The following is a 23,366-nucleotide window of genomic DNA, read 5'->3' as shown; positions in this document are numbered from 1 at the left end:
ATGCATTCTGAGCGGACCCTCTTCCATTCAGAATGCATTAGGGCAAAACTGATCCGTTTTGGCCCGCTTTTGAAAGCCCTGAACAGATCTCACAAACGGAAAGCCAAAACGCTAGTGTGAAAGTAGCCGTATCTGTCATTTTAATCCTGTCTGTAATGATATCAACTTTGTGTATAGATAAGCAGATAACTGCAGCAGTAATCTGTAGAGACCAAAAAGTGGTGCCAATTATTAGGCTTAGTGGCCAGTGCGAAAACTGCAGGATCTTATGGTTTCTCTTTAAATATAGATAGTGACATGGGAAATTGTCAGATGAAACATTCCCTTTAAAGCTTCTCCCCAACCAAATGCAGTGAAGTCTACAGCCAACATAAATGCATTACCTTCATGGATGTGTTGTCCATGCACTGTCCCTTTAAATGGCTCTCAACCTTCTGTAAAGTTCAATTTTTCTCTCCCTCAAAGGCTGGCTTGTCTTGGAGTCACATTTTGGCTGCTCTTGGCTCTCAGGGTCCCTGTCTGCTGATTCTTTTTGCAACTCTCCCTACACGCTCAGAATACAGCTCTCATCACTCCTCAGCTATCTCTTACAGACTCTCTACTGCTCCCAGATCAAAGGGGTGAGACCAGCCTACACCTAGCAACGGAATCTATGGCGGAAAATTAACATTTTCTCCCATATACCGCTCTTGGGATCACAGAACGCACAGTAAAATCACATCAACTATTTTAGCAGTGAACCACATTATGCAGGGTGGGCCATTTATATGGATACACCTTAATAAAATGGGAATGGTTGGTGATATTAACTTCCTGTTTGTGGCACATTAGTATATGTGAGGGGGGAAACTTTTCAAGATGGGTGGTGACCATGGCGGCCATTTTGAAGTCGGACATTTTGAATCCAACTTTTGTTTTTTCAATAGGAAGAGGGTCATTTGACACATCAAACTTATTGGGAATTTCACAAGAAAAACAATGGTGTGCTTGGTTTTAACGTAACTTTATTCTTTCATGAGTTATTTACAAGTTTCTGACCGTAGTTTCAGGTGCTGCACATCTCGTATCATCTGAAGGCAATCGTCTATGCTGTGAAGATACGAGATGTGCAGCACCTGAAACAACGGATACTGGAAGCCTGTGCTAGCATTTCTCCTGCGGTGTTGCTATCAGTGTGTGAAGAGTGGGAGAAAAGGGTTGCATTGACAATCCTACACAATGGGCAGCACATTGAACACATTTTGTAAGTGGTCAGAAACTTGTAAATAACTCATGAAATAATACAGTTACGTTAAAACCAAGCACACCATTGTTTTTCTTGTGAAATTACTAATAAGTTTGATGTGTCAAATGACCCTCTTCCTATTGAAAAAACAAAAGTTGGATTCAAATTGGCCGACTTCAAAATGGCCACCATGGTCACCACCCATCTTGAAAAGTTTCCCCCCTCACATATACTAATGTGCCACAAACAGGAAGTTAATATCACCAACCATTTCCATTTTATTAAGGTGTATCCATATAAATGGCCCACCCTGTATAACACCATTAACCCTTTTAGCACAGAACCACCAGGTTACTGCAACTACCTATACTGTCTTGGCATTAAAGAGCTTGAAAGGGTTTGTATACAATCCTAGGACACCTCAAAATGTCCTACACAAATTTTCAGAGCAATTGGGACACTTTTGCTCATCTTTAATGAGCAGCAATCTGCTGACTACTATTTAAAGGCGAGGTTATGCTGATGGTTAACTCTTTTGATAGATAAAAACTTCTATACTTTTAATTAATATTAACATATTATCATCTTTTGACAGCTCCTGCTGTAGCCTGTTGGTATCAAGGCCAGAGATACCTTTCTAATGAGCATTGGCAGGTGGATGAATGTACTGCCTGTACCTGTGTTTCTGGGGAGGTGCATTGCCATAGTGAGAGGTGTCCGCAAGTGTCCTGTACTGCTGTAAGTACCAACACATGATCTTATTAACATGAAAATGTTCTTTGGCTGAAATAACTAGACCCACAGTTCATAGAAGTGTCAGATGTAGCTTGCCTTTCCTTTACAATCAAGGTCAAAATGTATCTAGATATACCAGGCTGTATTCAGTATTATAAGACATACTCATTTTGAAAACTAGTGCTTAGACAGTACGTCATTTTTATCTTGTCCCTTTATAGTCATGTCATCCAAGAAGTATCCTGTATAACAAAATCTCTCTGTGCCTGCAATGTGTCCGTGCGTGTGTGTGCCGATGTTAAATGCGCATGCGCGGCGCGCGCCGGCCAATATAATCGCAGCGCACCACGCAGCCGTCCAGACCTCCCACATCAGCGCGCCACCGGCCAATACATACACGGCGCACCTCATGCCTCCCCAACCGCCCACAGCAACAGCGCGATAACATCAAAGCCACTCCACACACCGCAGGTACCGCCCACAATTGCGTCGGCTGCCCGGACCGCCCACATCAGCGCACCCGTGGCCAATAAAAAAACGGCACACCTCAGGCCACATGGATATTTATGTCAGCTGTTTGTCCCTACAATATGCCTGTTACAATAACGGGCGCTAGAACTGGTCGGCACGCAGAGCAATCGCTCCGGCCGATCAATGCCGCCCCCCATGCGCCGTCCGCACCACCCACCGTCCGCACTGACCACACCCAGAGAGACGGGCGCTCAACGCCGCCCGCGCCGTCCATTGAACGCGGTGGGATGATCGCTCTGCACTCTGGCCAATTCTAGCACCCGTTATTGTAACGGGCATAATGTCTAGTGAATTAATACTTTACTGGAAATAAAAAAAAATTCAAAAAAAGGTTATATCTTTGCATTATTATAGTCTATTGTGCAAACTGACTGTTAACAACTGACATTAATTAGATAATAGTGAAGCTCAACACTTTCTGGATATTAAACCTGGTTCAGGATAGCACAGTTGGATCTCTCTCTTCCAGGATGAGACTCCAGCCTTGATACCTGGCATGTGTTGTCCACACTGCATACCTCGTCCGGCCACATGTATTGCCTTTGGAGACCCACATTACAGAACTTTTGATGGCAAGATGTACCACTTCCAAGGTAGTTGTACCTACGTCTTGAGTGAAGACTGTGAAGGAGGAGACTTCAGGTTAGTCAAAGTTTCCATTGCATTAGGTTGAGATAAGCATTGCCTATCATGTATATATGTAGCGTCATTCTGCCTGAATGACAGGTAGTATGAAATTCAAAAAATCTCCCTGGTTACAAACAAAAAATGAGCCAAGACATGTGAAGAATCAAGGGGGTGGTTTCCCACGGATTCTCCCAGCCGAGTTTGATTGACAGGTCTCTCAGACAGCCCAGAAGGAGCTGGTAGGGGATAGACCCCTGCCTCCCCGCCCCGAATGTGGCTCATTTTTTTATTGAGTCATTTCAGAATGACAGATAGATGTTTGTAACCATGGAGCCTGTTGGCATTTCATGCTGTCTAAGATTCGGCACTATAAAGCTCCAGAGCAAAAGAAAAATATGCACAGCTTACCCAGAGGCAGATGGTGTGAACAGAGTCCTTGGCCAGTGTAGCACTGCACAGATCCTTCCCCGGACCTCAGGTATAGAGTCTGTTCAAGAAAAATAGGGTAATCCAGCACCCAATAAATAAAACGTAACTTAATTTACATATTCAATCTCCATGGCATTCCCCTGCTGATATGTTTTGCGCATGTAACGCTTTCTCATAGCTCCATAAAGCTACTGAAAGGTTCCCTTAACATAGTAACATAGTTTGTATGGCCGAAAAAAGACATCTGTCCATCCAGTTCGGCCTGTTATCCAAGTTGATCCAGAGGAAGGCAAAAAACCCCTGTGAGGTAGAAGCCAATTCTCCTCACTTTAGGGGAAAAGATTCCTTCCCGACTCCAATCAGGTAATCAGAATAACTCCCTGGATCAACGACCCCTCTCTAGTAGCTATATCCTGTAATATTATTACGCTCCAGAAATACATCCAGGACCCCTTGAACTCTTTTAGTGAACTTACCATCACCACCTCCTCAGGCAGAGAGTTACATAGTCTCACTGCTCTTACCGTAAAGAATCCTCTTCTATGTTTGTGTACAAAGCTTCTTTCCTCCAGACGCAGAGGATGTCCCCTTGTCACAGTCACAGTCCTGGGGATAAGTAGATGATGGGAGAGATCTCTGTACTGAGCCTTGATATATTTATACATGGTTATTAGATCTCCCCTCAGTGGTCTTTTTTCTAAAGTGAATAATTTTGATAATCTTTCAGGGTACGGTAGTCCACCCATTCCAGTTATTACTTTAGTTGCCCTCCTCTGAACCCTCTCCAGCTCTGCTATGTCTGCCTTGTTCACAGGAGTCCAGAACTGTACACAGTACTCCATGTGTGGTCTGACCAGTGATTTGTAAAGTGGTAGGACTATGTTCTCATCACGGGCATCAATGCCCCTTTTGATGCACCCCATAATCTTATTGGCCGTGGCAGCAGCTGTGTGACACTGGTTTTTACAGCTTAGTTTGCTGTTCACCAAAATCCCTAGGTCCTTTTCCATGTCAGTGTTACCCAGTGTTTTACCATTTAGTATGTACTGGTGACTTGCATTATTCCTTTCCATGTGCATAACGTTACATTTGTCAGTGTAAAACCTCATCTTCCACTTCTCTGCCTAAGCCTCCAATCTATCCAGATCCCTCTGTAGCAGTATACTGTCCTCATCCGTGTTAATTACTTTACACAGTTTAGTGTCCTCTGCAAACATTGATATTTTACAAGATCATTAATAAATATATTGAAGAGACTAGGACCCAATACTGACCCCTGAGGTTCTCCACTAGTGACAGTGGCCCAATCTGAGTGTGTACCATTAATAACCACCCTCTGTTTTCTATCACTGAGCCAGTTACTTACCCACATACAGACATTTTCTCCCAGTCCGAGCATTTTCATTTTATATACTAACCTTTTATGCGGTACGGTGTCAAATGCTTTGGAGAAGTCCAGATATATACGACATCCATTGATTCACCGCTGTAAAGTCTAGAACTTACCTCCTCATAGAAACTGACTAAATTAGTTTGACATGACCGATCCCTCATGAAGTCATGCTGATATGGCATTATTTTCATTGAGGTACTCCAAGATAGCATCTCTTAGAAAACCTACAAACAGTTTACCCACGACAGATGTTAAACTTACCGGCTTTGTTTTTGGACCTTTTTTGAATATTGGCACCACATTTGCTATGCATCAATCCTGTGGAACACTCCCTGTCAGTATAGAGTCCTTAAATATCAGAAATAAGGTTCTGGCTATGACATTACTTAATTCTCTTAGGATACGGGTGTGTATGCCATCTGGTGCTGGCGATTTGTCTATTTTAATCTTTTTAAGACGCCGCTGTACTTCTTCCTGGGTCAGACAGGGCACTTTAAATTGGGAATTTACTTTTACCTTCTGCATTTCATCTGACAGTTTATTTTCCTCAGTAAATACAGTGGACAAAAAAATATTTAATCGCTTTGCTTTCTCCTCGTCGCTCTCTGCAACTCCCCCCTCATTATTCTGTAAAGGGCCAACACCTTCAGATTTATACTTTTTATCATTTATATAATTGAAAAACATTTTATGGTTAGTTTTGCTCTCTTTGGCAATTAATCTCCCGGTCTCTAGTTTGACTGCTTTTATTAGCTTTTTACATATTCAATTTTTTTCCTTATAGTTTTTCAGTGCTTCCTTGCTACCCTCCTGTTTTAGTGATTCAAATGCTTTCTTTTTGTCATTTATTGCTATCTTTACAGTTCTATTTATCCACATTGGTTTTTTCTTGTTCCTTAACCTTTTATTCCCATAAGGTATGTACCTTTCACAATTAGATTTTAGGATGCTTTTAAAAATATTAAATTTTGTGGCTGTATTTTTATTTTTGAGGACTTTGTCCCAGTTAGGCCTCTTTCACACGACCGTATGGCTTTTTCAGTGTTTTGCGGGACGTTTTTTTCGGTCCGTTGTTCCGTTTTTTGTTTCCGTTGTGTTTCTGTTTCGGTTCAGTTTTTCCGTATGGCATATACAGTATACAGTAATTACATAGAAAAAATTGGACTGGGCATAACATTTTCAATAGATGGTTCCGCAAAAAACGGATACGGAAGACATACGGATGCATTTCCGTATGTGTTCCGTTTTTTTTTGCTGACCCATTGACTTGAATGGAGCCACGGACCGTGATTTGCGGACAAGAATAGGACAAGACTCAAAATCTAGCGGAACGGAATTGCGGACATACGGAAACGGAATGCTCACAGAGTACATTCCGTTTTTTTGTGGACCCATTGAAATAAATGGTTCCGTATACGGAACGCAATAAATGGCCCGTATACGGAACACAATTTTTTTCCGTGTGAACGAGCCCTTAGGGCTCTTTCACACTTGCGTTCTTTTCTTCCGGCATAGAGTTCCGTCGTCGGGGCTCTATGCCGGAAGAATCCTGATCAGTTTTATCCTAATGCATTCTGAATGGAGTGAAATCCGTTCAGGATGCATCAGGATGTTTTCAGTTCCGGACCGGAACGTTTTTTGGCCGTGGAAAATACTGCAGCATACTGCGCTTTTTGCTCCGGTCAAAAATCCTGAACACTTGCCGCAAGGCCGGATCCGGAATTAATGCCCATTGAAAGGCATTGATCCGGATCCGGCCTTAAGCTAAACGTCGTTTCGGCGCATTGCCGGATCCGACGTTTAGCTTTTTCAGAGTGGTTACCATGGCTGCCGGGATGCTAAAGTCCTGGCAGCCATGGTAAAGTGTAGTGGGGAGTGGGGGAGCAGTATACTTACCGTCCGTGCGGCTCCCCGGGCACTCCAGAGTGACGTCATGGATCACGTCATCCATGCGCATGGGGCGCTCTGACGTCATTCTGGAGCGCCCGGGGAGCCGCACGGACTGTAAGTATACTGCTCCCCCGCTCCCCACTACTACTATGGCAGCCAGGACTTTAATAGCGTCCTGGGTGCCATAGTAACACTGAACGCATTTTGAAGACGGATCCGTCTTCAAATGCTTTCAGTTCACTTGCGTTTTTCCGGATCCGGCGGGCAGCTCCGGCAAATGGAGTACACGCCGGATCCGGACAACGCAAGTGTGAAAGGGCCCTTAGTTGGCTAAATTTAGCTTCTTTAAAGTTTGGTATTTTTGTTCCTCCCTGTAGAAACGCTCTGTTGAATGACAATTGGAAGGTTATTACTTTATGGTCACTATTTCGCAGGTGTCCCCCAACCTGCACATCGGTTGTTCTATCAGGTCTATTGGTTAATACTAAGTCCAGTATGGCTGTCCCTCTAGTCGGGACCTGAACCAGTTGGGAAAGGTAATTGTCTTTTGATATTGCCAAGAACCTGTTTCCTTTATGAGATATACAGGTTTTAGTTTCCCAGTCTATATCTGGGTAGTTAAAGTCCCCCATAATAACAACCTCATTATGATCTGCCGCCTCGTCTATCTCGTTTAGTAGCAGATTTTCTGTGGACTCTGGTATATTAGGTGGTTTATAATAAACTCCTATTAGTATTTTATTATAGTTTTTGCCTCCATGTATTTTTACCCACAGTTACTCCACATGTTCATGTCCCTCACTTATATCTACCCTGAGTGTGGGCTTTAGACAGGACTTTACATAAAGGCAACCCCTCCCTCTCTGCGGTTTTTGTGATCTTCCATATCTATGTTTTATATGTCCTATTAGTGTCAGGAGTTTCTGTCTATATGCCAATTTTAATTTTATCAGTCATAACTGAATTGCTAATACATACTGTACAGTTTTAATGAAGTGGATAATTCTGTGAGTCTCCTGATATCTTCATAGTATCCATGTGACAAACGATGACCGTGGACAGCGTGGTGTGTCATGGACAAAGGAAGTAACTGTGTTGATTGGTGATGCAGTAGTGCAGCTCCTTCAGGACTGGGTAGTGATGGTAAGTTGTGAGAGGTAGAGCATTTAAAGTGAAAAGCCCATGCGGCTGTTTTTCATGCATTTAGTGCCTACGACAGCGCAAATCAACCTAATACCGGTAAATATGTAATATATTTACTATACCCCTTGACCACCTAATTACTTTTGTGAATCTTTTATTTACTGCCTGTTTGTACCCACAGGTTGACTATCAGACTGTTGAGCTGCCATTCCTAAAAGAGCCATATATTTACATTGAGAGGAAAACAAACACCATTCTGCTAAATAGTAACATTGGAGTGAAGGTACTGAATGAACTGCTTCAATCCACAGGAACTAACAGTAAAAGCACAATGCAATATATATCTATATCTATATATATATGCAGTGGATATAAAAAGTCTACACACCCGTTAGGCCAAATGCACACGGCCGTGTTCCGCGGCCGAGAGTGGTCCGTGGTATGCCGGGCTGGATTTCTGTGCAGAGCAGGAGCGCACGGCGTCATTGGTTGCTATGACACTGTGCGCTTCATGCCGCCGCTGCACTACAGTAATACACTCGTACGAGTGTATTACTGTAGTGCAGCGGCGGCAGTGATGGCATGAAGCGCACGGCGTCATAGCAACCAATGACGCCATGCGCTCCTGCTCTGAACAGGAATCCAGGCCGGCATACCACGGACCACTCTCGGCCGCGGAACACGGCCGTGTGCATTCGGCCTTAAAATGTCAGGTTGCTGCGCTGTAAAAAAAATGAGACAAAGATAAGTCATTTCAGAACTTTTCCACCTTTAATTTGACCTATAAACTGTACAACTCAATTGAAAAACAAACTGAAATCTTTTAGGTGGAGGGAAGAAAACAAAAAACAAAAAAAAAAAATGTGGTTGCATAAGTGTGCACACCCTCTTATAACTGGGGATGTAGCTGTGTTCAGAATTAAGCAATCATATTCAAAATCATGTTAAATAGGAGTCAGCATACGCCTGCCATCATTTAAAGTGCCTCTGATTAACCCCAAATAAAGTTCAGCTGCTCTAGTTGGTCTTTCCTGAAATTTTCTTAGTCGCATCCCACAGCAAAAGCCATGGTCCACAGAGAGCTTCCAAAGCATCAGAGGGATCTCATTGTTAAAAGGTATCAGTCAGGAGAAGGGTACACAAGAATTTCCAAGGCATTAGATATACCATGGAACACAGTGAAGACAGTCATCATCAAGTGCAGAAAATATGGCACAACAGTGACATTACCAAGAACTGGACGTCCCTCCAAAATTGATGAAAAGACAAGAAGAAAACTGGTCTGGGAGGCTACCAAGAGGCCTACAGCAACATTAAAGGAGCTGCAGGAATATCTGGCAAGTACTGGCTGTGTGGTACATGTGACAACAATCTCCCGTATTCTTCATATGTCTGGGCTATGGGGTAGAGTAACAAGACGAAAGCCTTTTCTTACGAAGAAAAACATCCAAGCCAGGCTACATTTTGCAAAAACACATCTGAAGTCTCCCAAAAGCATGTGGGAAAAAGTGTTATGGTCTGATGAAGCCAAGGTTGAACTTTTTGGCCATAATTCCAAAATATATGTTTGGCACAAAAACAAAACTGCACATCACCAAAAGAACACCATACCCACAGTGAAGCATGGTGGTCGCAGCATCATGCTTTGGGGCTGTTTTTCTTCAGCTGGAACTGAGGCCTTAGTTGAGCTAGAGGATATTATGAACAGTTCTAAATACCAGTCAATATTGGCACAAAACCTTCAGGCTTCTGCTAGAAAGCTGAACATGAAGAGGAACTTCATCTTTCAGCATGACAATGACCCAAAGCATACATCCAAATCAATAAAGGAATGGCTTCACCAGAAGAAGATTAAAGTTTTGGAATGGCCCAGCCAGAGCCCAGACCTGAATCCGATTGAAAATCTGTGGGGTGATCTGAAGAGGGCTGTGCATAGGAGATGCCCTCGCAATCTGACAGATCTGGAGTGTTTTTGCAAAGAAGAGTGGGTACAGTATTTTTCGCCCTATAAGACGCACTTTTTCCCCCCAAAAGTGGGGGGGAAATAGCAGTCCATCTTATGGGGCAAATGCTGCATTTTTCCGAATTTTCAATGATACGCCGCGATGCCGCGCGGCGGGTGTATCAGCTGAGAGGGAGGAGGGGCTGGGGGCCGGCATCTGCTTTTATAATGAAAGTGGGGCACGTGCAGTGACTGTATTGTACTACACGGGCCCCGCTCACTGTATATAATCTTATCTATATTTGTAGGCATTGTTAATATAGTTCAGGGTAATCAGCGCCTATATACTTACAAGCACTCGTAGCAGAGAGGAGGGAGGAGGCAGGCCGGGAGGACGGCGCTGGCAGCGTGAGTCACTACCTCACGGGCCTGCGCCGCCCACTTTATGAATGAAGCAGGTGGCGTGGGCGCATGATGTAGTGACTCACGCTGCCAGTGCCCGTCCTCCCGGCCTGCCTCCTCTCTGCTACGAGCGCTTGTAAGTACGGTATACAGGCGCTGATTACCCTGAACTTTTATATATATACTTTTATATATATTTTATATATTAACAATGCCTACAATTATAGATAAGATTATATACAGTGAGCGGGGCCCGTGTAGTAGAATACAGTCACTGCATGGGCCCCGCTGTCATTATGAAACCAGATGCGGCCCCCACCCCCTGTATTGGGGGTCATTCACACCGCAGGGACACTATTATAGGGGGATCTGTGGATGACACATAGCATAAGATGCTATATATGTGTCATCCACAGATCCCCCCCCCCCATAACAGTGTCACCCACAGATCCCCCCCCATAACAGTGTCACCCACAGATCCCCCATAAGTGTCACCCACAGATCCCCCATAAGTGTCACCCACAGATCCCCCATAAGTGTCACCCACAGATCCCCCATAAGTGTCACCCACAGATCCCCCATAACAGTGTCACCCACAGATCCCCCATAACAGTGCGCCATCCACAGACCCCCATAACAGTGCATCATCCACAGATCATAATAGTGTCATCCACAGACCACCATTAGTTCAAAACCCACCAAAAGCACACCTTTCGTTCAAAATATTATTTTTTCTTATTTTCCTCCTCAAAAACCTAGGTGCGTCTTATGGGCCGGTGCGTCTTATAGGGCGAAAAATACGGTAAATCTTGCCAAGTCAAAATGTGCCATGCTGATAGACTCATACCCAAAAAGACTGAGTGCTGTAATAAAATCAAAAGGTGCTTCAATTAGTTTAAGGGTGTGCACACCTATGCAATCATATATTTTTTTTTATTTTTTTTTCTTCCCTCCACCTAAAAGATTTCAGTTTGTTTTTCAATTGAGTTGTACAGTTTATAGGTCACATTAAAGGTGGAAAAAGTTCTGAAATTATTTATCTTTGTCTCATTTTTTTATAGCACATTGACATTTTAACAGGGGCGTGTAGACTTTTTATATCCACTGTATATATAGAAAAAGGCAGCACTCCAAAATAAAAATGAGGATCACTCTTTATTCACCCTTGTGGCAATGGCAACGTTTCGGCTCTGCACTAGAGCCTTTTTATAAGACTACCCCTGAATGTCCTCCTCTGGCCTGTGTCATGAGCTGCGTACAGCCTGGTTTAGTCACAATGACGATGAAGCCATTGCACCACCTGTGCCATCCTCTGATAGGCTTCAGACTTAGTAGCCTATGAAAGTGAACTGTAGTGCAAGGAGATATTGACTCCCATGCCCAACTGCAGTTTTCAACTGTATCACCGTCCTGAAGATAAGGATACAGTTGGATGTGGAGAAGCCCTAGCACATCAATGAAACATCATATCCCCTCACCCTAAGGCACCTCCCTTCCTTGGGGGTACATGTACCGCAGCTTGAGAAACAGTGGTATAGACCACAACATGGTTTTGACATTGGAATCATGGTGAGGTTGACTAATATTATTCTTTGGGTTCACATCTACTAGGTGCAGTGGAATGGGCGTTCTCACCTAGAAGTCAGTGTTCCAGGAACATATCGTGATCATCTCTGTGGACTGTGTGGAAATTTCAACAACTATCCTCAGGATGATATGCGTGATCGCAGGGGGCAGATCCTTCTATCTGAGGCTGCCTTTGGGAACAGCTGGAGGGTAAGTTTATTTATACTGATCACAAATAGCTCCTGGAAAGTTTGATTTTTCTTGGTATCACCAACAGTATTGTATGTTGTGTCCAGGTACAAGGTAATGACTCTGCCACTGATTGCTGGGATGGAGAGGATGTGGATCCCTGTAAACAGGCTGGATATCGTGCCAGAAAAGAAGCCAATAGTCGCTGTAAATTGCTGAAGTCCAATGTGTTTGAGCCATGTCATAGAGTTGTCCCACCAGAGATGTTCTTTGCCTCATGTGTTTATGACCTGTGTGCTTGTGGAGCTGGAGATGAATGCCTTTGTGACGCTTTGGAAGCCTATGCCTCAGAGTGCCGAGAAGCCGGCGTCATCCTACAATGGAGATCTCCAGCGCTGTGTGGTAATCACATTTCAGCTTTCTTTTTTTTTTTTTACAAAATCATATCCCTAAAATTGACTCATGATAGCATAAGCTTTATTTTAGCTCGTTGCCGATAATCTGCCACTGTGAAAGGTGTTAGAACTCGCCTGATGAATGAGCAAGCTTTCGTTCCTTGAGTGATCATGTCGTTCAGATGGTGCCGAAAAGCATTGTTCCTGTGCAGCAGATTGTTCTCTTAAAACAACGACCTGCTGCACTGGAAAAAATGATTCTCCATGGGGACAAGTGATCACTGTATCAATCGCTTGTACTCATACAGCAGAGGTGATTGCTGCATGTAATGTATCTCTACTGATGATCTGACAGTTATCCAGAGTGTCTGCTTCGTTCCCGATAACCTGCCAGATCATCTGCATGTGAAAAAGGACCCTTACTTTTGAGATGTCCTATGTGTTTTGTTGCTTTCAGCCTGACCACTGATTTGACAGATGTAGTCCTGATGGTAAAAAGCCGCTTTGACTATCATCTGCCTTTTTGCTTAGCTTTTTTTAAGTAATGTTTTAAGTAGTGGTCTGGCCATGCACTTGAGAGTTATATAAATATAGTGATATCCCATGAAAGATATTGGCTGTCCTTGTGGAGATACTGTAGCTATTTTTTTTAAAGAGGACCTCTCACATCTTCAGAATAATACAACTGGCTGCATGTCTTGGCACCGCATCATCTGTCACCTGCACAGTTTTTTTTTTTCTTCAAGCCTTCCCCATTTGGCCGCTCTCACTGATATTAGTTTTGGCACCTGATAGCAGTGAGTTGTCGGGTGGTCTCCAGCTCTCAGTGTAAATGACTGAGGTGACATGTCTAGGGGTCAGCAATGATGAACCCTATAACTGCAAATGTTGCACTTCTGTGAGGACATAACATGTCCTGTTTAAGGCAATGCAAAATAATGCTCCTTCAGGTGGAAGGAAACTTTCTCCAGCACCACATATTGGTGGACCAAATCCTATAAATCACTGGCAGAACTATCGCTTTAATAATTAATGGACAAAAGCATCGCCTTTGTTGGTCAGGCATACACTTCCAATAGCTTCTCTCCGTATTAAAAAGGACTGTATATGGAGTATATTTCTCAAAATAATAGTCTTTACTAGTGTTGGTCGAGCACCAAAGTGCTCAGGTGCTTGAGTAGAACACCTCGGGATGCTTGGGTGCTCTACCGAGCACAATGGAAGTCAATGGGAGAACCAGAGCATTAAACCAGGCACCCCCTGCTCTGAAGAGGGGAGGGTGTCTGGTTCATAGGAAAAGGTCAGAAATTCATGGAAACACCACTGAAATGGTTCGGGGACAGCATGGGGAGGATGTCTGGATGCATCTTGGACTCCCAGGTCGCTGCTGGGAATGATGTTGTCCGAGTAGTACGCCACTTTTACAGACTGACAATAATACGCACAAAACAGAAGATAAAATCGATTATGGAGGAAAAATTGTTAGGAAACATTCTTTCCTGTATATTTACTTGTATATAAAGTGCAAGTGCAGCCACAAATTACAAGGAAGAGGCACTCCGATACAACCTGTATATCACATAAAGGAGGGTCTCATTCACATTGTGGTAAAATAGTTCAGGTAGTGGGACTCCTACACTCATAAAGCCTATGTAGGGAAAGGGCTGCCAAAAATTACAAGGAACTGGCACTCCAATACACCCTTTATTACACATAAAGGAGGGCATCATACACACCCTTTAAAAATTATGATTGATGGCTTGCTGGTAACCCTCAAAAACATTAGGAGCAAGGGCCTGCTGGTAGCCCTCTAAAACATTAGGGGTGAGGGCCTGCTGCTGATCTGACCATCTAAAACATTAGGGGTGAGGGCCTCCTGTCTAGCTGACCATCTAAAATATTTTGTGGGCGAGGGCCTGCAACCGAGCTGACCATCTAAAAAATTTTGTGGGCGAGGGCCTGCTGCCAAACTGACCATCTAAAAATTTTGTGGGCAAGGGCCTGCCGCCGAGCTGACCATATAAAATATTTTGTGGGCGAGGGCCTGCTGCCGAGCTGACCATCTAAAAAATTTTGTGGGCGAGGGCCTGCCGCCGAGCTGACCATCCAAAACATTATGGCCGAGGGCCTGCTGCCGAGCTGACCATCTAAAAAATTCTGTGGGCGAGGGGCTGCTGCCGAGCTGACCATCTAAAAAATGTTGTGGGTGAGGGCCTGCTGCTGAGCTGACCATCTAACAATTTAGGGGTGAGGGTCTGCTGCTGAGCTGACCCTCTAAAACATTATGGTTGAGGGCCTGCTTGTGACCCTCAAAAACATTATGAGTGAGGGCCCGCTGCTGAGCTGACCCTCTAAAACATACATACTATTTTTAGTGGTGGAAGGGGTGCATGGGAATACAGTGTATTCAATACACCATAAAAGACACATTTAGAGTGCCTTTATGTTCAGCCGCTTTCCTCAGGTAGAGTAAAGAAATCAGGGGCAATCCAGGCCTTGTTCATTTTTATAAGAGTCAACCGGTCAGCATTTTCAGTTGACAGGCGGATGCGCTTATCAGTTATTATGCCCCCAGCAGTGTAAGACCGTGAACCGGGGAGGGCTCCCCAGGATACAGCGAAGTCACAGACGAGGAAAGCGCCACTGACACCAGCATTTGTGCAAAAACAGATATTTTACTAAAAGTAGAAATAAACACTGCAATAACAGAAGTAATAAACACAGCAATATAGAAGTGCACAAGATACCCTATACTCCAGGCTAAGAGTCACTGTTCCTGTCTGGTTGGACAGACCTAACACGGCGGCGCACACAGCAGAGCCTGCAAGTCGATACTGTGCCGCAGGGGAACAGACTTGACCGATGGCGCACACTGCAGAGCCTACAAGTCAATACCGTGTCGCTGAGTCACTGACCTGAGTATATACTGTATCCGCTGGTTGCTCCAAACTGAACAGCAAGTCCTTGCCACAACATGTGATCCTGCAGTACCTGTAACATTGACCCTCTGTTCTGAATAGCTTCCTGACGCTGATGCTCATCCCTAGGAACAGAATCTGGATCCACACGGTCCTCTCAGACAGCTCACAAAATGTCGGACCGCTTATGGGAGCCCCGACCGTTCCACGGCTCTTCTAACCTTCTGGGAAATGATACTCTCTCTCCTGGATGCCATCTGGATCACTGACAGCCATCAGTCACTTGCAACAGTGACCCTGGCCACTCCAAGTCCCACTGATGTGAGGCGGGCACTCGCTGCCTTCTTCCAGTCTCTGTCCAGACATGTCTGCTCAGCTCACAATTTCCTGTTTGTTTTTTTCAGCAGAAGCAGCATGAGTCATCATCTCCACCTCTTATGCATATTCAAATACTTAGCAAAACTTAACTGTGCGGAGGAACAGCGGCTTCTAGTGGTAAAACAATGAAACAACAATCTAGAACTTAAATGGAACAGTATTCCTGCAATGAAAGCTGCTTCTTAATCTCGCATCAACAGAATTATAAACCGTTTTAACCCCTTAATGCAGAACGCCATGCATGTATGGCGGGGGATGCATTGCCAGAATGCATTCCGCCGTACATGCACGGCGGGATGATCGGGCGGTGCATGCCCGATCACTGCAGGGGTTCGGCAGTCCCTGATAGACTGGCCCCTGCTGTATCTGCCGGCATCGCTGTTTACAGCGAAGCCGTCGGATTAACCCCTTCTATGCCGCACTCCGCTCTGACCGCGACATAGAAGTGGTTTGCGGCGGGTGAAGCAGCGCATCGAGCCCCCGCGCTGCTGTGGCGGGGACCCGATGCATGACAAGACTGTCCTGCATGGCATCGGGACCTGCCTTCTACGGATGCCCAGGAGATCCAGCCTCAGGCTGGGTCTACTAGGCAACCTGTTTGTGTACTACTCACTGTAGTACACGAACAGGCAATGGATTACAATACAGATGTATTGTAATGCATTACAGAGGGGATAAGACCCCCAAAGGTTGAAGTCACCGAGTGGGACAGAAATAAAGTTTCAAAGAAAAAAAGTAAAAAAAAGTGTTTTGAATTAAAAAAAAATTGTTTCAAGTAAAAAAAAAAATTTGGGATTGGGAACCGATCAGCAGAGAAAAGGCCCAGGACCGAGCATCACCTTTCAGCATAGAAATAATAATCCCCACTCTTTGATTTTCATCGAAAATACAGTTTACAAGATTCTCTGAACCGAACAAAATTATCACTCCCCCCAGAAAACCTATCTGGGAGGGCGACTTTAGGTTCAAAGCTGCCCCGGTTCCCACTGACGGAACCAGACGCCTGAGAAATCTTAAACTGTGCAACAGAATTACGGAGGTCAGCTACCTCCAAAGATAATCCCTACATGCGATCCACCAGTACATTAACAGTATCCATATATGCACAAAGCAAAGAAAATAATGACGGTAGGGGCGGTTGATAATTTCACGGTAGATGGGGATAAGAGGAACACCAAGTAAACAAACAGCAACAGGAAAGCATACTAGGCCCCAAAGCTAGGGAGGAGGGATTGGCAACCTCCTAACGATCCCTGAGCCTCTCCCTGACTGCTGACAGTATGAGCAAGTCCTGATGGTGAACGAATTAATATGCTGGAACCTAAGCCCTGCTTACACTGTCGCAAACCCTAACTTAGGGAGCGGGGAATGAGACAGGTGGTTCCTTCCACCGTGAAGAGACCAGTGCCTCCCTGAGACCTAGAAGCCACACACGCACAAAAGAGAAAACAGGAGGACTTAGCTTGAGATGAGCGGGAAGTAGAGGATCCACAAACAACCAGCATAGAACTCCAGAAGGAAAATATCAACCTCAAAGTCAGCAGTAAGAGGAGGACTGAAATAGAGCCTCTTAAACAGCTAACGAGCAGAACCTGTGGAGAGGTGGAATCCTGCCCACAACAACAAACAGAAAGGAAACACAGAAAGACCTGTCAGATAGACTCACGTGCTGCAAGTCTATCCGATCTTCTCAGATCACTCACAGGGCAGGCAGTGACAATAGGTTTTGAAAAACTGCTGAACCACTAGGTTGAACACGTGTGCTAGGCATGGTATGTGTGTGAGCTTGCCGAGCTCCAAAGCCATCACCAAGTTATGGCCATTATCAGACACAACCATGCCTGGTTGTAGGTTGAGTGGCGAGAGCCACAGCTTAGTCTGGTCCCTTATCCCCTGCCACAGCTCTGCGGCGGTGTGTTGTTTGTCACCTAAGCAGATCACTTTAAGCACGGCCTGTTGCCGTTTCCCCACTGCAGTGCTACACTGCTTCCAGCTACTGACTGATGGCTGACTGGTGCTGCAAGATGATAATTCAGAGGTGGAAGTGGAGGAGGAGGAGGAGGAGAAGTGGGGGTTGCAGCCACTAACGTAGGTGGCGGCGGAAACCCTGATGGAAGTAGGGCCCGCACTCCTTGGCGTCGGTAGCACCTGTGCCATCCCAGGATATGACTCGCTCCCAGCCTCCACAACGTTTACCCAGTGTGCCGTCAGGGAAATGTAGCGTCCCTGGCCAAAAGCAATTGTCCATATGTCAGTCGTTAAGTAGACCTTCCCAATAACTGCGTTGGTCAGGGCACAGGTGATGTTACAAGACACATGCTGGTGTAAGGCTGTAACTGCACACCGTGAAAAATATTGGCGGCTGGGGACAGAGTACCGCGGGACAGCCGTCGTCCTCAGGCTGCGGAAAGCCTCAGTGTCCACAAGCGTAAATGGCAACATTTCCAGGGCCAGCAATTTGGAAAGGTGCGCATTTAGTGCTATGGTCTGTGGGTGGGTGGCTGGGTGTTTGCGCTTTCATTCAAAGGCCTGGGGTATAGACATCTGTACGCTGCGCTGGGACACAGAAGTGGATGTGCTAGCTGATGGTGCTTGCGAAGGTCCAGGTGCATGGCAGGAGGCATCCGGGCCTGCATCTTGGACAGGGGATTGGCCAGCACGTAACACAGGGGAAGAGGAGGCAGGCAGTGGTGTGACCCGCAGACACTGATTGTGGACCCAGGCGTTCGGCCCACCTATTAGTGTGCTTTGATGCCATGTGGCGGATCATGCTGGTGGTGGTGAGGTTGCTAGTGTTCACGCCCCTGCTCATTTTGGTACGGCACAGGTTGCAAATGACAATTCTTTTATCGTCCGTACTTTCCTCAAAAAAGCGCCAGACTGCGGAACACCTAACCCTTGGCAAGGGAGATTGTCGCAAGGGGGTGCTCCGGGGAACAGTTGCGGGCCTGTTTGGTGTGGCCCATCTTCTCCCTTTTGCCACCCCACTGCCTCTTCCAGCCTGTTTCGGTGCTGCGGATCTCTCCCCCTCTGTACTGCTGTCCTCGCTCGGCTTGCCCCTTTCCCAGGTTAAGTCAGTGACTTCATTGTCCAGCACCTCCTCTTCCACTTCCTCACTCTGGTCATCCTCCTGACTTGTTGACCTAACAACAACTCTAGTTATTGACAACTGTGTCTCATCCTCATCATGAACCTCTTGAAACACTAATTGCGGTTGACTTATTGGCAACTGTGTCTCATCTTTATCATCCACCTCGTGAAACACTAATTGCCGTTCCCCACCGTCATCTTATTCTGACTGTGGATGCTCCAGAGTTTGGGAATCAGGGCACAAGATCTCCTCATGTCCCTCTTCAAGCGGGCTTGGCGAGAGGCCCAAATTAAGGAATGGCGATGAAAAGAGCTCCTCGGAATATCTGCGTGTGGGATCACTTGTTTGCCAAGACTTTCCATGGTGGGAGGAAGGAGCATCAGGGTGAGGATTCTGTTGACCATATATCTTGGCTACTGAGACTGGACCTAGTGGAAGACAGGGTGGTACTTAACCGACTAGAAGCATTATCTGCTGCAATCAAACTGACTACCTGGTCGCACTGGTGTGACTTCGAGAGTGGTGTCCTGCGCCACCCTGCAAACTGGGACATGAAGCTAGGTATCGTGGATGAGTGTGTCTCTTGTGCTCTGGCAGCAGGCACAGTTTCACCACTCCCAGGGCCACGGCCTCTGCGTGCACCATCAGCAGCACGGCCACTTCCCTGTCCCTTACTGCTCACCTTGCGCATATTAAATGGTATATATGCTTGCAAGTATGTCACACGTACAGTAACGCAGGTCTAGTAAGTGTATGCGCAAATAAAGTACACAGAATGTCACAGATATTTTTAGGATGCGCACACTTTAAACAGGAGGTATATCGCAAGTAATGTCGCTGTCACCACCGCCTAATAAAAATGACACTACATGAATGTCACTGATATTTAGGATGCGCACACATTAAACAGGAGGTATATCGCAAGTAATGTCGCTGTCACCACCGCCTAATAAAAATTTACACTGAATGAATGTCACTGATATTTAGGATGCGCACACGTTATACAGGAGGTATAGCGCAAGTAATGACGCTGTCACCAGCGGCTAATAAAAAATGACACTGAATTAATGTCACTGATATTTAGGATGGGCAAACGTTATACAGGAGATGTAGCGCAGGTAATATCACTGCCACCAGCAGCAAAAATTTTTTTACTGAATGTCACTGATATTTCGGATACGTAAACATTATACAGGAGATGTAGCGCAGGTAATGTAACTGTCGGCAGCGGACACCGTCTACAGAAAAAGTACACTGAATGTCACAGATATTTTTAGGCTGCGCACACGTTACACAGGAGATGTAGCGCAGATAATGTTGCTGTCACCAGCAGCAAAAAAAATTACACTAAATGTCACTGATATTTCGTATGCGCTAATGTTATATTGGAGATGTAGCGCAGGTAATGTCGCTGCCACCAGCAGCAAAAAAATTTGACTGAATGTCACTGATATTTCGGATACGTAAACGTTATACAAGAGATTTAGCGCAGGTAATGTAACTGTCCTCAGCAGACACCATCTACAGAAAAAGTACAATGGATGTCACAGATATTTTTAGGCTGCGCACAAGTTACACAGGAGATGTAGCGCAGATAATGTCGCTGTCACCAGCGTCAAAAAAAATTACACTGAATGTCACTGATATTTTGGATGCGCTAACGTTATACAGGAGATGTAGCGCAGGTAATGTAACTGTCCGCAGCGGACACCGTCTACGGAAAAAGTACACTAGATGTCATGGATATTTTTAGGCTGCGCACATGTTAGACAGGAGATGTAGCGCAGATAATGTCGCTGTCTGCAGCGTCCAAACAATTTCAAGCTATTTTGCGCAGGTTGCGCTAAAAATATATATTGCTGCCAGATACAACTATAGTCCTTAAAAGGACTTTTGGATCTCTAACAAGTTTTAGCAATTTAGTGCAGGTTGACTTTTGGGTCTATAACAAGTATAAAAGCTAAAATATTCCTATTTCACTCCCTACACTATCTTTCCCTGACTAAGACAGAGTCGAACACGTGTCATCGGGTGCTATATAGTCATGAGTAAGGGCTAAGATTGCATTGTGCCCGAAACATGTAGACTCTGCTTTCTGTACCTGGATTTTATACTGAATATTCACTAAAGAAGCCTTTTGGATTACCACAATTACAAGCTGGACAAAAACCCTTTTTTTCTTCATAGCACCCGATGAGGCGTTAAGGCCAGCCAATCACTGTAATGCCAGTAGCCAACATGGCTACGGCATTACAGTGAATGACAGTACTTACCTGCACGTTTATCGGCTACATAGCAGCCAAAAAACATGCGGGGAGGAGACTCGAGCATCACGCTCGAGCACACGCGATATTCGTCCGAACACTGTGATGTGCCAAGCATCGCGATGCTCAAGTAAAATTAGTGTTCGGCCAAGCATGCACGCCCAACACTAGTCTTTACCAGAAAGCATTGAGAATTGTACTTTTAATGATACTTATGATATTAACCATATAATTTCTATTCATTTCTTTTCCCATAAAGCTGTTGGCTGTCCCTACGATAGAGGTTATGTGTTTGACGAATGCGGTCCTCCTTGTCCTAAGACTTGCTTTAATAAAGATGTTCCTCTTGGCGTGTTGGAATCTCACTGCTTTAAACCATGTGTTCCTGGCTGTCAGTGCCCAGCAGGTCTAGTAGAACATGAGTCTCACTGCATCCCTCCAGAATCCTGTCCGAAGATCATTCATGGCGGCCTGTGAGATCAAGTGGACCAAATGACAGAAGTCAATGTAAACCAGTATACTTGTCTATCTGTGAAATACAATCTGTTTCAGACTATGTACACGCTACACCGAGTTATGAGATTGCGTCAAATAAATCTCGATCACATAATAACAGAATTATGTTCCTATAGCCTTCAAAATATCACCTTCTGTTTTGTGCTTTTCATCGTTCTTCAGTTGCTTCTTGTGCAAAACCAGCAAAATAAGAATTTCAGATGAAATTGAAGAAATCCCTACAGTAGGATAAATATATAAATCAATTCGTTAGAACTATGTGACAGATTTGTCTAGTATTCTTTTATTTGCCCAGTGGATGTTGCAGAAGCATTCTTTTGTGGAGGTATTATGAACAGAAGACATTTTATAAGAATACTTCTAATATCAAAGGGGCAAACCTATACATGGTTCAATGAAGATGAAGGCATGTTTGAATTGACATTATTGGTACTGCAGATCATAATATATTGCATTTTGTGCATAGTCTGATTATATGAAAGACAAAAGTTGACCTTTGTGGAATTTGAGATATTACTGTATTTTTAGCCTGTATGATGCACAAAATGATAAGCGGCCAGGTGTAGGTGTAGGAAGGGGAGAAAAAGGCTGCTTTGGGGACAGTTCTTAACTAAAATGTGCAATTATAGTGACAAATATATTTTCCGATTTTTAACCGTGATGCAACCTTTACTGTGCTGACAAAAGCTTGTCATAGGGCTATCGAACATGAGACAATTATCAGTTGACAATAGGATAGCCTTCCCAATAAAACAAAATATACCGTAATAAAGGGAACGAATGAAATGCTTTTATTTTCTAGTTGGATTGAATGAACCCATTACTGAGTTATTAACCCAATCACTGCAGGCATGCCTATCAAGTCATATGTGCTTTACACCTTAAAGATGTTGTCCAAGCTAAATCAAAACTCCTGTAAATGGCAAAAAAGGAGAGATACCCCCCTTTACGGCTTTCCGTGCTGCACTCCAGTCCTCCACTGTTTGTTTTGCTGGCTGCAACAGTGATTTTCTGTGATGTTCTGCACACCACATCGCTGCTGCGGCCAATCACTGACCTCAGCAGTCATGTCCTGTCTGCACAGAAGGTCACTGCTGCAGCCAGGAAGATGATGTCAGTGGTGCAGAACCAGACAGCAATGCTGGAAGCAGCAAAATACTGTAACCTCTAGCAGTGCATTGCAGAACAACATTAGGGTTTTTTGAGTAAATCATTCCAACTTACAGAACTGTTGAGGGTAAACAAGTTAAATTAACTATCGTACCACATACTGAGGATTGTTCATCAATATCAGGAGCCTGGAAAACCCCTTTAACTATTAACTACTGCCCTGGAAATTGAGAGGATATTGGTATCGCCTGTAATGACACTGGCATCAGGGCCATCATATTAGTCATGTTAGAGGAACATAGGCTGGATCCTGCTGCTCACTGTTTTCTTCTATTGATGTGAACCACTGTTTTTATACATATATATTTATATATTCACTTTTTATTACTGTATTCTGAGGAGTACGCCATGTCTGATAAATATTTATTGTTTTGTATGCTATAAATAATAAAGATCGTTTTTAGTTCTGTTTTTATCATGTTATTGTCATTTTGTTTTTTACCTGCTTAGAATAGCAACTCACCCGTTACTAGACCTAGCCATACAATTGATAGCTGTCGGCTAAACGCTTTTCTGGCAGACAGCTACTGAACTTGGCTAGTTCTTCATTCTCCTGACATCA

The 23,366-nt window shown here is 44.5% G+C and overlaps 1 protein-coding gene across 1 annotated transcript in view; it reads left to right on the top strand.

Annotated features, from left to right (window-relative positions):
• LOC120985300 (kielin cysteine rich BMP regulator) overlaps window positions 1–22,557 on the top strand; it is a 149,601-nt gene extending 127,044 nt beyond the window's left edge. The window contains exons 48-54 of the mRNA XM_040413498.1: window positions 1,821–1,963; window positions 2,961–3,133; window positions 7,862–7,973; window positions 8,155–8,256; window positions 11,929–12,093; window positions 12,180–12,474; window positions 21,378–22,557. Coding sequence (XP_040269432.1) covers window positions 1,821–1,963; window positions 2,961–3,133; window positions 7,862–7,973; window positions 8,155–8,256; window positions 11,929–12,093; window positions 12,180–12,474; window positions 21,378–21,595 — 1,208 coding nt within the window. The 3' untranslated portion in view covers window positions 21,596–22,557. The remainder of the gene's footprint in view (window positions 1–1,820; window positions 1,964–2,960; window positions 3,134–7,861; window positions 7,974–8,154; window positions 8,257–11,928; window positions 12,094–12,179; window positions 12,475–21,377) is intronic.
• Window positions 22,558–23,366: the final 809 nt, after the last annotated feature.

Source organism: Bufo bufo, chromosome 1 (genome assembly GCF_905171765.1).
Source record: "Bufo bufo chromosome 1, aBufBuf1.1, whole genome shotgun sequence".
Classification (NCBI taxonomy): domain Eukaryota; kingdom Metazoa; phylum Chordata; class Amphibia; order Anura; family Bufonidae; genus Bufo; species Bufo bufo.
Note: the sequence above shows the minus strand (reverse complement) of the source record. Positions and strands in the feature narration are given on the sequence as shown.